This window comes from Blastomyces dermatitidis, assembly GCF_000003525.1.
Source record: "Blastomyces dermatitidis ER-3 genomic scaffold supercont1.2, whole genome shotgun sequence".
In the NCBI taxonomy this organism is placed as follows: Eukaryota; Fungi; Ascomycota; class Eurotiomycetes; order Onygenales; family Ajellomycetaceae; genus Blastomyces; species Blastomyces dermatitidis.
In genome coordinates, this window is record NW_025544775.1 from 2,542,795 (window position 1) to 2,559,509 (window position 16,715).

Below are 16,715 nucleotides of genomic sequence, written 5' to 3' on the forward strand. Positions count from 1 at the left end.
CCACTCACTCGTATATATAAAACTGACGACTTCTATCTCACCTCTCCTCATCAATCAATGGCTGCGGCTTAAAAAAAGCCAACAATCAAAACAAAGTAATCCGTCCTCGACGGACCCTTGCCCCTCTCCGAAGAAAGCTCCCCCTCCCCCTTCGTCTTCGTCTTCGTCTTCGGCATGGCCCCCTACCGAAACCCCTCCTCCCAAGATTTCCTCTCCAACATTCACCCAAGAATTTTCTCTTCGTTCCAAGGCCGTACGCGCGTTCGCCCCGGAAGAGGTATAGTGGCCGCAGATCTCGAGAACAACACGATACGGAATAATAATAATAATGATGGGGAAAGCATGGGTTACTAATAACTAGCTGAACCCGAGAGAGCTGAAGGGCTGAATGAAACGCGAGGGAAAAGGACACGGAAAGAGATAACCTGGGTAACAAAAAGGAAAAATGGGGCTGGGGCTCTGTTCGCAAATCGGAGTGCGGACCGGGTCGTCCTCGTGAAGAGTGTTGTTGATTGTTGCGATGCGATTTTAAATACTACAAGATGCAGAGTTGAGGGGAAAATACGCTTTTTGAAGAATGGGGATTTCTTTTCTCTCTCTCTCTCTCTCTCTTTTTTTTTTTTTTTTTTTTTTTTTTTTTTTTTTTTTTTTTTTGCCTGCAGTATTTATCACATTTCCTCTTTCCCCTCATTTATCATCACCTGTTCTTCTTGTTTCTCAGTTTGTATTCTCATTTTTCTTTTTGTTGTCAAAATACAATAATATACTTAAAAGTATCTATCTTTCCCATGTTGGAAGTTTGTCTGACATCCACTCATGCTCCATTTTGATTTTAACATTTAACCGTCCCGTGCAATGCATACGTTAGTGCCGTACAAGCATCTACACGGAACGTCTCTTCTCATCCCTTGTCGTTCAGCATATGGTCTTCCTGAGCCTTCAAACCCCTATTGGAACAGTAACGTAGTCTTTTCACCCCTTCTTGAGCACTACAAAAGTAGCTGTAGTCAGGGGGGGGGGGATTTTCCCTCTCATCATCACTTCGCCTGTTCCCCCCTCCCTTCCTGTCCGATTTATCTACCTACGTATGTATGTACAGTACATGTATGTACTTTCTTCTTTATCCCCCTTAGATCTATTTATGTTCCTGGATGCACACCGAGACCCGTCCGGTTATGCCAGGGCCTTTTTGTTCTTTTACTTTCACTTTTATTTTTCTCCCAGAGAATATAAGTTGGAACAATTCCTGTACGTTTCGTGGCAGTTTTTAAGCATTTTAATTCTTGCAATTTTATTTTATTTTTAATTTTTGTTCGGTCCTCCTACAGCGGACGGGGAAGAAAATTTTGGCAGAAATATTCTACCAGGTAGGTCATAACATAACATTGGGAGACAGTTTATATTCATGAACAGGTGCTCTGATGAAATATACCCGGAAGACTGATACACAATCTATAGCGTAGAGCCACGCATATTTGTACTACAGGTAGGTAACAACTGAACAAAGGCTTAATAGTGTAACTATTGCAGGACCCCATATTCAATCAGGGATGGATGCCACATCCATCCAGGTACGAAATGGAATCGATAAGATTGATAAGGGCATAGCCGAAAGTTTCCTCTCCTTAGCGTCGCTTGACAAATCGGGCCGAGCCTTTTCCGTTGGAACCATGCTCTGTTCCCGATCCGAGTTTTGCGGGATCGGCTTGCACGTTTTTTTTTTTTTTTAATACTCTTTTAAGTTTTATCAATTTCTGGATTTTTCGCTGAGAGTTAACTATGGAGCAGCTCTGAATATTCCATAGTTACCAGTTTTGCCTTCGTTGATGAGCTGACTCTCTGACCTGATTGGCAGCGACCCCTGGTTTTCTTTCGATGAATCCGCAAGGTCCTGCCAGAAACTTTGGACATCACATATTGCCTGGGATAATCTCATATAGGCAGGTTAAATAGATTTGACATAAAACCAAATGACTGTGGTTATTTGTTCCAAAGTGATGGATGGCTGCCGGGTTTATCTCATTCTCTGAATATCACCAAGTGCAAACTGGGCCTCATTTTTCAGCAAAGTCTGGGAGAAGTTTCAGGAAGATTTCGGCAGTGATATCAGTACCGATGGTATAGGACAAGATTTTCCCCTCTACATCGAAGCCGAGGACAAGACAAACAGACGTGGTAAATTCCTCGTTACCGACGGGCATGGTTCTTAGCGAAAAATTTTTGGAGCCTGTATAGAAGGCTGAACCAAGGCAACTTTGGAGATGCTTACATGGTTTCCATTTTATAGTTAGACATATTAAATGAAGAGGAATTGTTAACATTCTTACATTTCATCATGCCGCAAACATGCTTATACTATGTCCAGGTGATGCTCTTCAGAATAATAGAGGAGAGTATGCAATGCAGTATCTGAGAGACTTGAGGACAGTTACATTTGAACCTGCTTGTCCCATCTAAATAATATTTAACTGATGAGGGAAAGAGATGATCCTATCAGAGGCATGGAGCTGTGTGAGTGAAATACCTCTCTGAAGAAATAATGATCTGTGATGGACTTATTTTAGTTTCAGAGTCAACTCAGCATAATTAGTGAGAATTTGTTCTGCTTACTCTCTGACATTCAGAGAAATGTTGTAAAGAGAAGAATTGAAACTTATTTATATGATTGATTCTTCTGAAGTTGTATTTCAATAATGTATCTGTTAATTAAAAGCTGCATGAACTTCTCTAGAGGTTGACAGAAATTCTGTGTATGAGCTGAACAGTAATCTCAACATTGAAGTTTTTCCCACTCTCAAGACCAATATAGTTAGTGTTGCACATTAATTTAACATGCTTTGATGGCATTCCTTCACAAAAAGAGAATATCTGAAGTAGCTTGAGATGAAATAACTCTACTGACACGTAGCAGTAATTGTAAGTCACAGATGTTATGTCTCTATATGAAGTCTCTTTCTTGCACTGTGTGTTTCTGTAATCTTGAAGTGCAATGATGAGATTCAAAACCAAACATCTAACTAAATACCAGCATCGAAGGCTCATAAGTGTTGATCAAAATTGGGAAACTGAAGGCCTGTTTGGGCAATATTTATCTCCTGGGCGGCTTTTCCTGAATCAGAAAGACTCAGAAAGACTTTAACGTCACACCATTTAAATATAACGACACTACTGTCCGCCGGCGGGCTGGGCAATTAATGTGGGCGAAATCCCCGATCCATTTTATCCACATCAAGGGAGGAGAGCCACCTTTTTAACACACCCTCCCACCATCTTTCCACTGTTCTGCATCATCCATAACAAGCGAAGTCAAACCCCTGCTTCAAGCCATATTTGCCAGGACGTCGCACTAGCAGGTCTTTGGGATGACAGCCCAGCCTCGTACCTCTAGCGCCAAGAGCGGCCAATGCTGGACTCAAAAAAGAGCAATAATGCCTCTCTCAGAAACTCGAGTTGCCGAGCATTCACATGCTATCTCGAAAAAGGCCGAAGTAGCGCGCCATGACGACTGCGGTAGGGTAGGTAGGAGGTCACCGGTTCACCTCCATAGGGTCACAGCCCTGGAATAGCTTCTTCTATCCCTGGCCATTTCTCGTAAATAATGTTGGGAATTTGAATTTCAGGAGGCTAGCGAGCTGCTTGGTCAGTGCTGTAACCCCGCAATCTGGAGTTGACACAGTGACTGGTTGAATCAGAGTGCTAAAGACGCTCTGCCAGATGAGCTAAGTAGCCTTTCTGCGTGTCATTGAACTATTGAACGACTGTTTAGACGGCGAGATCAGCTCAATATTCAATCTTTGGTGTGCAATTGGTACGGAAGGGTTGCCCTCTGTGCGGCAGACTTGTTCACAATAAAGTGTATCAGAAATAATATCGATTGAAACTCGGAGCATGAAGTAGCGTAGTACAGACATTTTTCATCATGTGGCAGGCCACCGCACAGCACAGAGACTTTATCTCAGCGGGCTCAGACCTCTGGCTCGGTTTGAACGGGTTGCAGCATTATTATTAACTAGTTAATCCGGCATGACACTAACCTACTTTTGATACAAGTCATGTGCTCAGAGCAATTCTCACCAGAGAGTCTGAGAAGAAACAGTTCTATCTTCAATGAAGATTCCTGAGATTTACAAGGATTTTTCAGATTCTTCAACTTTGACTTTCTATTACTATATATTCACATATCTTTGAGATTTGAAAATCACCTTAGCTTATAGCTAAAGAGAAGAAGAATAGAAATATTTCTTTAATATTTCAAAAAAATCTATATTTAAGATAGATGTATACTCTTGAAAATGATCATATTTTTTGATCTCAGAATTTCTAAGAGCTTTTTTTTATATGAGAAATTGGATCAAAATTCCTGTATTCAAAAACACACTGGTCAACTTTGAGATGATACTTCTATTCTAAGAACTTGAGATATGAATATAAAAATCAGATACATCGCGAGAATATTGTTATTCTAAGGTTCTAAGGTGATACAGAAATGATGAATCTATGAAGTTGAGTTGAAATTCTCTTTCATACTCAGGATACTGAGCAAATCCTTTTCATGTTGCTAAGATATCATCACTCACATGACCTGATTTTACTATTTAGGTTAGCTTATTGCTTATTTGAGATTAGCTCATGACATAATCATCAATCCAGTGTTAAAACAGCAATGGATATCTGGAGAAGCGTCTGAGCTTGCTGAGATAACAGAGACTGGTGGGATAATAAATGTGTTACCGGGCTACTGCCGACGTTGCGTGGTAATTATTAGCCTTTCGGTGGACGGCTGTTGGCTTGGGAAATTGGAGAACATATCCAATAATATCGCTGGTAAGTTAACTGGTAACTAACTGATGCGGAGCGCCAAAACTTTTGATCATACTACTTTTTGCAGGCGAGCGTTCCAACCCCTCCTAGAGGGCCGGGATTGGATCGCCGTTCAATGTTATGCGAGAAGTTGCCAGAGTTCGTTGGGCAGAGAACATTCAAAAAACAGCAAAGGGAAAAAGAGGAAAAAACAATAAGTTACTCCTGTCGCGGATGAAGCTGAGCTGCAAGCAAGGTGAGCCAGCCTGAACATCTCGAAATCCCTCTGAGCCGCGGATGTCCACATAGCGCTACTACTACCTCGAAAACCCAAGGCCACCTCGAAAGCTAGAAATCTGGGGAGAGAAAGGACCCGTCGGTTGGAAGGAAGAAATAATGCAGACGGATCCAGGTTCTACTTGAGTAGTCGCAGTCCGTTCTTACGCAGTTAACTCTCCTCTGGTTGACTGTGCATGAAACCCGCTTGGCCAATTGCCTAGCCCTCTATAATGGCGTCCGGCTCACAACCAAGAAGCCTGTTGATAGCGTGCTTGGGTACGTTGTGGTTGGGCGAAAGTCGTCTTGGGGTAGGTAGCAGGCAGAATCAGACTCTGCATTGCTCTAACCTGAAAGCGCGCATCGCAGATCGCATGGGATGATGATGGACTTGGGACTTGGAAACTCATCATCTGCTCAGCCATCCCAACAGCTTCAACCGTCCTCTTCTCGCCAGCAAACTCGCACCATGGATTCCTCACAGCGTCCGCGGAAGCGGGCTCGGATGGCCTGTACCTGGTGCCATGAACGCAAAGTTCGCTGTGATGTCTCTATTCATGGAAGTCCCTGTACAAACTGCCGGCTCGATGGCCATGAATGTACTATCCGGTCGAGTGCTTGTAGAGGGTAAGTAGAGTGATCGAGCTCCTCCCAACCTCCAACGTGAGTCCGAAGATGCAGGGCTGTCTGGATTTATCAAGCCCCATCGTGTTATATTTTACCCCAGATTTGTGTTTTCAGGGCTTTAATATTGTCATGATCTAATAATCTTTGCAGCCGTGGTGTCCGAACTCAGCTCCAATGGCCCGAGCCGCATTCTCAAAATGGTACTCTTGTGCATAAATCGGACCCGGTCAGTAGAATGGTCAGTAGAATGGGGCCAATGGAAAGTATTTTAGCGAGACCGACTTTCCCTCAATATATTGATCCTCCTCGGCAACCTCCCTTCTTTGGGGGGATGTGGGGAGAACGTAAGTAGTGCTGGTGTCCGTTTGTTTCTGGGTTACACTGTTCGATGTGATATAGTCACTAACGAGGCTGACAATCTCCAGAAGAAACCCAGTTCGAGATGTTAAGGTCGATGAATTCTCACCTTCCTAGAACCATCCTCCCTTTTTCGTTAGATAGTCCAAATGGAGATTCAAATGTCATATTTTCCTTCTACCGTTTCATTGAGCTTCGCGATCTCCACACTTTACCAACTGAAGATGTCAAATTTCTGGAAATGAAAGGCTGTCTTCATGTACCCTCGGGGCCAATCCTGGATGAATTCGTCCGTCAATATTTTCTACATGTCCATCCTTGCCTACCAGTATTGAACGAGGCAGATTTTTGGAGTATGTATGCAAATCGAAATGATGGGATAAAGAAGCCACGAGCTATATCATTGTTCATCGTGCAGGCAATGTTCTTTGCGAGCTGTGCAGTAAGCTTTTCTTGCCCTAACTTTTATATTGTCTCTATCAAACGTCAAAAAACTTGCTAATCATTCCCGTGCAGTTTGTTCCGCCAAGTGTCATCAAATCTGCTGGATTCGTGGATAGCCGCATAGCCCGCAATACTTTATACCGGAGAGCAAAGGTAAGTTATTGCTTACCATTGCCAAAGCTGCTCAACAAAGGGAGACTAACGAGTTCCGTATAGCTTCTTTTTGATCTAAATGCGGAGAACGACGTTTTAGCAAAGGCACAGGGTGCGATTCTCCTCACCTACCAGAGCTCGTCCATCGATTTCCACGCCGGGAGCCTGTGGCTCACAACTGCTATCCAACATGCCATTCTTTACGGCGCGCATTCATATAATAGCAAATCAAACGTTACCGATCCTCACAGGGGGACAAAGAAACGACTGTGGTGGTCAATCCTACTCCGCGACAGAATTTTGCCCCTAGGGCTACGCCGGTACCCTCAGATCACACCTCAACATTTTGATCTGTCTCTTGACTGCATGGCTGAAGAGGATCTCCAAGACGAGATCCACAAGTCCGAGGTATACAATGCGGAAACCAAGCGCATTCTTGCAAATGTTTTACGCGTCCAGTGCCAGCTAGCTATTGTGCTAACCAGGGTTATAATGATTGTCTATGCGCCTAATGGGTTCTCGCAACCCAAATCGATGACGGAGAAGGAATTTATGAAGTCACTCAGAGAGATAGAAGACATTAGAGCTACCCTAACTCAATGGGCGAATGAGGCGAAAGCCGCCTTTGGTTCTATCTTTGCCTCGGATGACGTCCATGAATCTGTCACCCTTTACTCGAATTTGACATTCATGTACTATCAGTGAGTGCCCCTATGGTTATAGACGTTTGACTATTGATTCTCGTCGAGCCATGCTTACAGTCATATAATCAGCACCGCCCGCGTCGCCCTATGTCACAATCAGGCCCTTACCATTGAGATACATCAAAGGTTTATCGCCGAGACTTACAGTAAACTTCTAGAGGGACTTAAGGATGAACTGGAAGATGCGGCATTAAGTATCACGAGAAGCGTTAAACGACTACTCATGCGTGGAGTGGCGCGACATCTTCCCATCAGCGCGTATGTTTGATTCCCGTGTCACCTTTTTAATTCCATTTCAGTGAAGAGAGTCTATTTACATGAAATAGACCTATGGCTAACGATTCGATTGACTTTTAAAGCATCGCATACACTGCTTTACCTCTAGTCCTAAATGCACTTGACGTTAAGCTATCTGGAACCACATCCCAATCCGCAACACGCAAACGGCGCTGGAGCTACTATGCGGAGGTCATGCAACTATATCGAAACAGGTATGACGGCACAGATTACGTCGCTCTCCTCATTCAGGAAGTCCTTAGATTTGCGGAGAAACAAAACCTCCTCATATCCTTCCAGCCGGACGAATCATCAAGTATCATGTCAAGCCCGAACAGCAGCAGAGATAACGGAAAAGAGGACACGAACAAATCGAGCCCAGTAACTGAGACATCTAACGGACCTGCCGCATCTAACAAACGCACAAAGAGCTGGTCTGAAGTCTTCATTCGACAGCCACGCTTCTACCTCAGGCTCTCATTGTCAATTGACTTCGCTTTTGCAAGAGGGCAATACCCTCGAGATACAGACTTACCTGCACTCGTCCGTGAGCTTCACCTTAGAAAAGATAGCGATCAGGCAATCGAGACTATGCAACCCAACATACCAGTGGAAGTTCGGCTGAAAAGTCTGCCACCACTAACGAAATCCCAGCCGCAGCCTCCAAATCAGCAGGAACAGGAACAGGAACCGCAACAACCAGGAGATCAGTTCACTGTTCAGGATGCAGACGTATACTATGGGGTTGACGGCATGACTGAAGTCCCCAACCCGGAACAACAACAGGAGCAGCAGCCACAGCAATCTCACCAGATCCTAGTCTCCCATCCACCACCAGCGGATCATAACCTAGCTCCTCAACTAACAACCGATCAATTGCTCTTCAACAACTCGGTGAACCTACGCGAGGTAAACCTTGACTTTCTAGATCTGGAAAGTCCGCTACTTGATAGCCTTAATGGCGGTGTTGAGCTTGGAGTCCGGGCTGACGACAGTGGGGAGGATGGTGATTTTACCTTTGGAAAGGTTGGTTCGTCCTATTGGGTCGACGGTATACTTGAGGAGATTATAACTAGGGTGCATACATGATTATCAGAAAAGAAATAATGAAACGAAAAATTTGAAACGAAAAGATCATTTGTCAGCGTTCTTTGTTTAGTTATTGGAGTTCCTTGATGCTTGATGGAGGGCATGGCACAAGGGTTTGAACCACCGAAGTAGCTGGGTGTAATATGGTGGCAGATTGGCAATCCAAATGTTAATTGGGCAGCGCGCTTTCTCCTTATAAATTAACATTTCATCTAGGATCAGCAAAGGAACGTGTTCAGTAGTTCCGAACAGAATCTATATTAAACGCTTTACCGTTTCATGCCCTGGCTGGTCTAGAGGCTATTTATTTGAGATCAGTTTTTATTTTTTATTTTTTATTTTTATTTTTATTTTTATTTTTATTTTTATTTTTATTTTTATTTTTTAATTTTTAATTTTTTGTATTCTTTCACTTTGATTATCTAATTGACGATTTCAGTGAGTCCGTGGAATATTACCTTCTACAGACACGGCAAGCTTCCCGCAGCGACATATTAGCTGTTGTGTTTGTCGAAAGTGTGTTGGATTGCCACTGTGATTTTGGAACACAAGGAAATTCACTTCGGAAGAAGGGGAGCGAAAAACTATGGCTAGTGATTAAAGATACGGGATATATTTCTAACGCCTGCTACAAAACTACGCAAGTGGTTGGGCTATGAGAGGACAGCAATTATCAAACAGACCAAGGGCATATGTGCGGAGAGAAGCTCCGCGTAGATTAAAAACACTTCGGAAAAGAACACGAAACAAAAAAGGAAGAGTCTATCATATCATCATCACGATCAACGCGGCAAGATTCGATATATCGTCAAATGAAACCAAATAAGTAAGAAATAACTGTGCAGTAAGCTGATCAGAGACATTGTGGGTATGCGGACAAATATTAAGGCTAGGGAGGGATATCGTAGGTGCAGGTGGAACTTCAAGATCTAGATTTTGCTGGGAAGCACGTTTGCGAAAGGGAATCCGGCGAAGATTTTGCGAAGGTCACGGTGCTGTAGAAAAGTGATTACTAGCGAAGTATAGAGTTGGGCGATGTTGCGATGCTTAACGAATGCGACCGAGACGGGCACTGTTCATGACTATCTGATCATCCACATGGTCACTCTATAGGGTTGTTTGTTAGCACATAAATATTCCTATGGCAACGGTTCGTTCATATTTTGAGGGAAAAAAGTACACCTACCTTGCCTATGATGCGGCCTAAATCAGCATTCTGCTGCTCAATCTCTCGACCCTGTGCCCGAGCAAGTAGATTCAATCTGCCCGTAACACCCTCGATAGCAGTAAGATTGGACTCGATCTCGTTTTCCATCTCATCATCTTCGCTGTCAGCCTCAAACTGGTATTTGGACCTGTCGGCGAGGTTTGTTTGTTTCTGTGGGCCATTGGCAGCTTTCTTTGACAAAGTCTTGAAGGTGTCGTCCATACGTTGCTCTGTCCTGAATGCGGCTTGTCGAGTGGCTTCTCGCTGAAGGCGCTCCTCATGGTGGCGGTCAATGATGGCCTCGTCACGAGCACGTCGTCGTTGTTCGCCTGTGAATGGATTGGACACATTCATGGCGAACATGCTTTTGTTTAGCTTTTTTAATTCACGGGATTTTTCGTCGGCAATTTTGTTTTGGTTCGAGGCTAGATCGAGGTTCTTTTCTGTATTGTGAATCCGTTCTCCTTGAGCACCGAGACGTAGCAGGGTGTCACGACCTGTCTGTTCTGCTTCTAAGGCGGCACGAAGAGCATTACGGGTGGAAGAAACATCTTGTTGCTTTATCATTCGGATTTCATGCTTCATCGCCTGGATGTCTTCCTCTTCTTCTTCCTCTGCTGTGAGTTGTCTCTCCTGGTAAGTCGGGGCGTAAGTGGTATTGGTTCCGTCTGCGGCTGCACCGCTGGCACCACCGTGTGGGACATCTTGCGGGGAAGGATTATGACGTCGTTCGTGTTGCCGTGCCCGAGCATCTCCTAGCAGAGCGTCTCTATTATCATCGACGGAAGCTGTATCGTTTGGGTCGGTCCTCCCAAGTCCACCATAACCTCCAGGGCCATATCTAGATTTTGGGCCTGGGGGACCAGAAGCATCTCCTCCATACCTGTCTCCCCCATATCCACTTTGGTACCCAGGGCCTCCAGGTGCATAACCGCCATTAGCTCGGCCGTATTTGTTATCAAGATTCTCGTAGGGATTTCTGGGTCCGCTGTTTCCTTGGGGCCCTGGAGGATTCATGCCAGGGCGTCCAGCATTTGAAGGGGGTCCATATCCACCCGCACCAGGCGGTGCACCACGCCCACGTCCTTGGCTATACGGATCGCCCGACGGCGGAGGTTGTGCGTATGGATTTGAGGGGGGTGCCGGGCTCTTGTTCTTGGACCTGGACCCGAAAAGCGCTGAGCGGTTGCCATCCTCATCCGCACCCTCGCTTTTCTTGCTGCCAAACCCGAACTTTTTCATAATGTAGGAGGCAGCAGACAGAAAAACAAAGGATTATTGCTCTAGCAGCTTATGTTAAAAGTTGTTGAGAGTTAGCAAGAGGAAAGACGAGAAAAGGTTGGAGTTTCAAATCGAGATAGGAGACGAGGTGGCTTGGTGGCTGAGGAGGGTGTTCGAGAAATAACACGTGATCCGGGGAAGTGTGAGAGAGGTTGAACATGGGTTGGTTGTTGTTATCTAACTAGTAGCTAGTGAAAGCTAAATATATGTGTGTGGGTCACGTGGGTTAGGGCTTGTGTAGTAGCTCCAACACCCCCCCATGCTACGCAGGCCAGTTAACCCACGCAGCCAAAAGCGCCCAAATCATTCAAATATGCAATAAAAATTAATTACAAAATGTAGAGTCTAGTTTCCTCATAAGGACTAGCTCCATACATGAAAAAACATAAAAAACATGCAAGAAAAAACGCTCAAATCCATCCTTCCTGTATCTGTATTACCCCTCCAGTCATCCGAACACTGCGGGGTCTCACTTCTCATATTTTTGTCATTTTATTGTTATTGTTATCGTGGTTATCATATAGGCACACTCGGTGGCCTGGTTATCGTGGGTTATCATGGTTATCATATAGGCACACTCGGTGGCCTGGTTATCGTGAGTTATCATGGTTATCATATAGGCACTCGGTGGCCTGGTTATCGTGGGTTATCATGGTTATCATATAGGCACACTCGGTGGCCTGGTTATCATGGGTTATCATGGTTATCATGGGGTATCATCTTTATCCTGGGTTATCATATGGGCATTCAACAGCCCAGGTATCATGGTTATCGGTATCATGGTTATCGGTATCATGGTTATCATTTTAGTAGACATGCTCAACAGTGGTGTATGTAGGCGCTGAGCTTTCATTATTATTCTTTGTTCTATCCTTCCAATCGACAGGACACTTTTCAGGGTGTGTGAACCAGCAGTAAGGCTCTTCATAGCCATCCTGCTTGCAGTGGGTGCACTTCTTGTTGTTCTTCTTATTATCCTTATCCTTCTTGATGGTGTCTTTGGCATTCTTTGTGTCATCTCTGGCATTTTTGTCATCCAACGGCAGGCAGAGTAGTATATCTCTGCAGAGATCAAGGAAATCATCTTCTAGTGATGTGACATTATCATCCTTTGCTGCATAGTCCATGCGATCTCTGATAAAGGTTGACCACTTCTTGGTGAGGCTGTTGAGGAGCTTGTCGAAGAATATGAAGTTGGGGATATTAGCATATTCAAGGTGGATATACTCAACGCGGATTGCAAGCAGATGTTCTATGAACAAGTGGTTGGAGCCATCATAGATGGCAGTTGCACTGATATCATTGAATTCCTTGGACAGATGGGCTCTGCAGATTTCCACCTGTTCTGAAAAGAATGCTGCTATGGTGTTCCATAGAGCAGCAGAACTCAGGGAATCTTGAGGTATAGTAAAAAGAGATTTGGCTTCAATAGAAACAGAAGATCATACAAAATTGTATAGCCAGGAGTTGCGTTCCTTCCAGAATCATTTCATATCCTTAGAGACATTCTCCAAGGGCTTGCTAGCAAGGATATCTTCTGTATGAGATTGCTTAACAACAAGCAGGATCTCTTCCTTCCAAATGAGGTAATCAGATGTTGATTTGAGAAGACCTGATTTTTGAAGATATTTGACACATTCACGGAATTCTTGAAGAACTCTGCTCAGTGCAGAGATGTCACCTTGATTTTGAAGGTATTCTGCAAGATCAGGGCTTAGATCATTGTCATCATTGACAGTAGTTGTAGCTGGAGTGCTTTGATTGGCAGGGGCAGTTCTCATTCAGTGTATTTCCTCATCCTTCTGAGCAATAAGCTGCCTCAGAATGGTGGCTTCATCATGGTCTGCCATATCTTCGGGTTCTGGAGGATTATCTTGGGCTTGATTATTGCGTCATCTTCGCGCGGTTATTGGTGTTGGAAAGAATCCAGCTATCTGATTCTCTGGAGTCTCTTCGCGGTTGATCAATCTCATATTGACAGGCATTTGGTATGGGGTATTTGAATGAAAAAAAAGCAGCTATTTGAAAAGCTTATTGTATGATTATTGCATGGTTATAACACTTTGTAGAAGTGCAAGGGCTTCATAACCTGTGAGAGAGGTTGAACATGGGTTGGTTGTTGTTATCTAACTAGTAGCTAGTGAAAGCTAAATATATGTGTGTGGGTCACGTGTGTTAGGGCTTGTGTAGTAGCTCCAACAGGAAGCGGCTGCTGACTAAGTTTGACCAGTACAAATAGAGCTAGCGCAGACTCTCCCCAAAGCCTACTTGCTCTAACCATAAATGGCTCCCGTTTTTGTGGACCTGACGTCGTCAAGCAACAGCAGGCAGACGGTGTTTGGTTTACAAGTATCAACAGCTCCAGTTCTCACTGCACTGCACAATGGCTCCCGATCCTGGGTCAGAAGCAGAGTATATCCGAGAGAAAGCCCGGAGAGATCTACTGAATCTTCTTGAAGGCGTGAGTAAGGCTGGCATGTAAAGAAACCAAGCTACCCAACATGATGTGCTAATTGTATATCCAGGTGCGAGGCAAAAAGAACCTTGTGATTAGCAAAGACCTGGCTGGCCCAGTTGGCTTGTTTGTTAAGTTCTCCGTTCTTCAAGAGTACGGAGTGGACCGTGTCTTTTTGCTTGAGAATGGAAATGTCGATTCCTCCCAAAAGAACATTGTCTTCCTGGTGCATGCTGAAAAGCCTACCCAGGTACAATCCACGGCTGGTATGATTATTTTACGTCGCATATGCATATGCATTTGTCTTTTTTCCTTGTTTTATCTCCGCTCTTGGCTTCCCTCTTATGTGTAAACTTACTCTTATTCCATCTGATTGCTATTATTGTATAAAAAAATGGGGGCATAACATGAGGCTTTGGAGGTTTTATTCTCACCCGCCATTGCCAGTCTTGTCCCCTATATAAAACAATTTTCCAGCACATTCCCTTGGCATTTTTATTTATTTTCCCCCATATATTTTATAGCCATCATAATGTGCTAACATTCTCGTTAGAACAAATAAGAAAGCTTCAACGAAATGGAGCTGTCGAACATGAGTTCTTCATATTCTGGGTCCCACGCCGTACTCTTGTTTGTAATCAAATTTTAGAAGACGAAGGTATTATTGGAGACGTTAATATCGCGGAATTTCCGCTCTATTTTCTACCTCTGGAGAGCGATATTCTCTCCTTGGAGCTGGGGAATGCGTTCCCGGACCTCTATTTGGTATGAGATATGGTTTCCAGTCTCAACGGATGTTTTTAAGCTAATATATCGTAGCACAAGGACCCAGGCCCAGTTTATCTTTCCGCTAAAGCATTAATGAATCTGCAGCTACGGCATGGTTTCTTTCCTCGGATTGTTGGAAAAGGAGACAATGCGAGGAAAGTAGCAGATCAACTTTTGCGAATGAGAAAAGAATTAGATGCTGAAGAAACTTCTGGATTGAACTATGGGTCTAGCAGAGGACTTATGGTTAGCTCAACAATGGAGAGTTTGATAATTATCGATCGAGATGTGGATTTCGCAACTCCACTGCTCACCCAACTCACATACGAAGGTCTCGTTGACGAATTTTTTGAGATCGCAAATAACCAAGCCGAAGTTGACTCCATGATCCTCGGCCCTTCTGCACCTACACCCTCGTCTTCTCAAGTAACGTCCTCTAGTACATCGTCGGCAGCTGCCAAACAGGGTTTAAAACGAAAGATACAACTCGACTCCTCTGATCAATTATTTGGTCAACTTCGCAATGCAAATTTTGCTATAGTTGGAGGTCTATTAAATAAAGTAGCCCGACGGCTGGAGAGCGACTATGAGAGTCGCCATGTAGCCAAATCGCCGGCCGAACTACGGGAATTCGTCAACAAATTACCAGCGTACCAAGCAGAACGCACTAGTCTTCAAGTTCACGCAAATCTTGCAGAAGATATCATGCGTCAAACCCGTTCTGACATTTTCAGGAAAGTGCTTGGAGTTCAGCAAAATGTCGCAGCCGGCTCCGATCCTACTTACCAGCATGAGATTGTCGAAGAACTCATCGCACGTGACGTTCCTCTAAATACTGTTCTCCGATTACTGTGCCTTGAGTCCTGTATGACTGGTGGTCTCCGACCCCGGGATTTAGAAAACTTTAAAAAACAAATATTGCAAGCATACGGGTACCAGCATCTCCTAACATTCCATGCTCTTGAGAAGATGGAGTTGCTTCAGGCACGATCATCTGCAACTGCTATGCTGCTCCCCACCGGAAGCGGTCCGGCGGGTTTGAAATCCAACTATAGCTATCTTCGCAAGAGTCTGCGACTTATTGTCGATGAAGTGAACGAGCAGGATCCAGATGATATCGCATACGTCTACAGTGGGTATGCGCCGCTCAGCGTACGCCTTGTCCAGTGCGTCTTGCAGAAACCATATATCCTGTCCCTCACAAAGGGCCTCCCCGCATCCGCTGCAGGAGTTTCTGCCGGAATTTCATCCCCTGGCTGGCTAGGATTCGAAGAGATCGTAAAAAGCGCACGGGGTTCCACGTTCAATATCGTCCAAAAAGGTGATGAGAAGGCGGTAAGGGCGCGCCAAACCCTCTCGGGAACCGGAGGCATAAAGACGGTGTTTGTATTTTTCCTTGGTGGGATTACTTTTACCGAGATTGCGGCGCTGAGGTTTATTGCGAGCAGAGAATCGGAGCGAAGACGGATTGTTGTTTGTACGACGGGAATAATCAGCGGGAATCGAATGTTGAAGGGGGCGATTGAACAGCAGGGATTTGCTAAGTCTAGTACATAGAGCTCTACCAATATCTGGCATTATTTTCTCCTTGCAGTTATCCCTTCCAGCGTATTTAAATACCCTTTAGGGCCTGTTCGGTGACCCCGTCCAGGGCCGTATAAGTCCGTACAGTGCCAGCTTGTACAGCTCTGGACGGCTCTGGCCGGGGTTATACACACTAACCTGGCCGGATAAGGCCTTCTGTTCAGTAGATTCTGCGTATAACTCTGTACAACTCACCAAGCATGTCAAGCTGACAATCAGATTCATATTATAGAGTTCAATGGTGTAGTTATGTTGGGGGTCCCGCGGTTGATCGGCCCTTCTACCAGCAGTGCGCTGGTGGTGATTGAGCTCTTTTGCCCCAGTAGCCTACAAGTTATTTAGTTGAAAAAGTGATCAATCTAAACCTATTCAAGTTAAATTTGTACTGTATACACTGGAATGAGTCATGATATCTGCTGATATGTTCCAGTGTGGCTGTACAGTGTCCAGAGACCTGCAAATATCATCAAAAATCAACAATCATGGTGAGCAACCATGATAATGCACAGTATTTATATCATAGACAGCAGTTAATAAGGCTTGTCACTGCAAAAGTGATCAATTTGAGACTCATTAAGATCCATTTTTCACTGATATTTGGTGTGTAAAGATAGATAACAGGATTTTCAAACTGCTATATATCTGCTGAAATGACATGATAGTCATCATCATAAAAAATCATTCATAAGGAAGT

At 44.3% G+C, this 16,715-nt stretch overlaps 4 protein-coding genes across 5 annotated transcripts; 2 read left to right on the top strand and 2 right to left on the bottom strand.

The window, feature by feature from the left end:
• The first annotated feature begins 4,700 nt into the window (after window positions 1-4,700).
• On the top strand, window positions 4,701-9,052 carry BDCG_01652. 2 transcript variants are annotated; one of them, XM_045417174.1, is made up of 7 exons: window positions 4,701-5,703; window positions 5,854-6,047; window positions 6,129-6,502; window positions 6,577-6,657; window positions 6,721-7,358; window positions 7,431-7,619; window positions 7,721-9,052. In XM_045417174.1, exons 1-7 carry the CDS (start codon window positions 5,456-5,458, stop codon window positions 8,724-8,726), a joined length of 2,730 nt encoding a protein of 909 aa, XP_045279687.1. In that variant the 5' UTR covers window positions 4,701-5,455; the 3' UTR covers window positions 8,727-9,052. The 2 variants fall into 2 exon arrangements, with proteins under 2 accessions (XP_045279687.1, XP_045279688.1); XM_045417175.1 differs by having other exon boundaries at window positions 4,701-5,739; window positions 7,721-9,044.
• Window positions 9,049-11,289, bottom strand: BDCG_01653 (synaptosomal-associated protein, 23kDa). Its single transcript, XM_045417176.1, has 2 exons — window positions 9,913-11,289; window positions 9,049-9,833 (listed from the first exon to the last, which is right to left on the bottom strand). The coding sequence occupies exons 1-2, from the start codon at window positions 11,173-11,175 to the stop codon at window positions 9,774-9,776; spliced, it is 1,323 nt and encodes a 440-aa protein (XP_045274063.1). The 5' UTR covers window positions 11,176-11,289; the 3' UTR covers window positions 9,049-9,773.
• A 731-nt stretch (window positions 11,290-12,020) lies between these two features.
• Window positions 12,021-12,995, bottom strand: BDCG_16400 (uncharacterized protein; the record flags this gene model as incomplete). Its single annotated transcript, XM_045425641.1, has 2 exons — window positions 12,021-12,554; window positions 12,720-12,995. The coding sequence occupies 2 exons, from the start codon at window positions 12,993-12,995 to the stop codon at window positions 12,021-12,023; spliced, it is 810 nt and encodes a 269-aa protein (XP_045279689.1).
• Window positions 12,996-13,508: 513 nt separating this feature from the next.
• Window positions 13,509-16,086, top strand: BDCG_01654 (lysine-specific histone demethylase 1). Its single transcript, XM_045417177.1, has 4 exons — window positions 13,509-13,675; window positions 13,740-13,935; window positions 14,223-14,434; window positions 14,489-16,086. The coding sequence occupies exons 1-4, from the start codon at window positions 13,598-13,600 to the stop codon at window positions 15,992-15,994; spliced, it is 1,992 nt and encodes a 663-aa protein (XP_045274064.1). The 5' UTR covers window positions 13,509-13,597; the 3' UTR covers window positions 15,995-16,086.
• Window positions 16,087-16,715: the final 629 nt, after the last annotated feature.

Excerpts from the sequence above, each read along its gene's own strand:
- BDCG_01652 (XM_045417174.1), top strand. The coding sequence starts at position 5,456 with ATGATGATGGACTTGGGACTTGGAAACTCATCATCTGCTCAGCCATCC. Across the intron at positions 6,658-6,720 it reads CTTTATACCGGAGAGCAAAG|CTTCTTTTTGATCTAAATGC; the intron begins GTAAGTTATTGC and ends AGTTCCGTATAG. Across the intron at positions 7,359-7,430 it reads TTGACATTCATGTACTATCA|CACCGCCCGCGTCGCCCTAT; the intron begins GTGAGTGCCCCT and ends TCATATAATCAG.
- BDCG_01653 (XM_045417176.1), bottom strand. The coding sequence starts at position 11,175 with ATGAAAAAGTTCGGGTTTGGCAGCAAGAAAAGCGAGGGTGCGGATGAG. Across the intron at positions 9,834-9,912 it reads TAGGCCGCATCATAGGCAAG|AGTGACCATGTGGATGATCA; the intron begins GTAGGTGTACTT and ends ACAACCCTATAG.
- BDCG_01654 (XM_045417177.1), top strand. The coding sequence starts at position 13,598 with ATGGCTCCCGATCCTGGGTCAGAAGCAGAGTATATCCGAGAGAAAGCC. Across the intron at positions 13,676-13,739 it reads TACTGAATCTTCTTGAAGGC|GTGCGAGGCAAAAAGAACCT; the intron begins GTGAGTAAGGCT and ends TTGTATATCCAG. Across the intron at positions 14,435-14,488 it reads CGTTCCCGGACCTCTATTTG|CACAAGGACCCAGGCCCAGT; the intron begins GTATGAGATATG and ends AATATATCGTAG.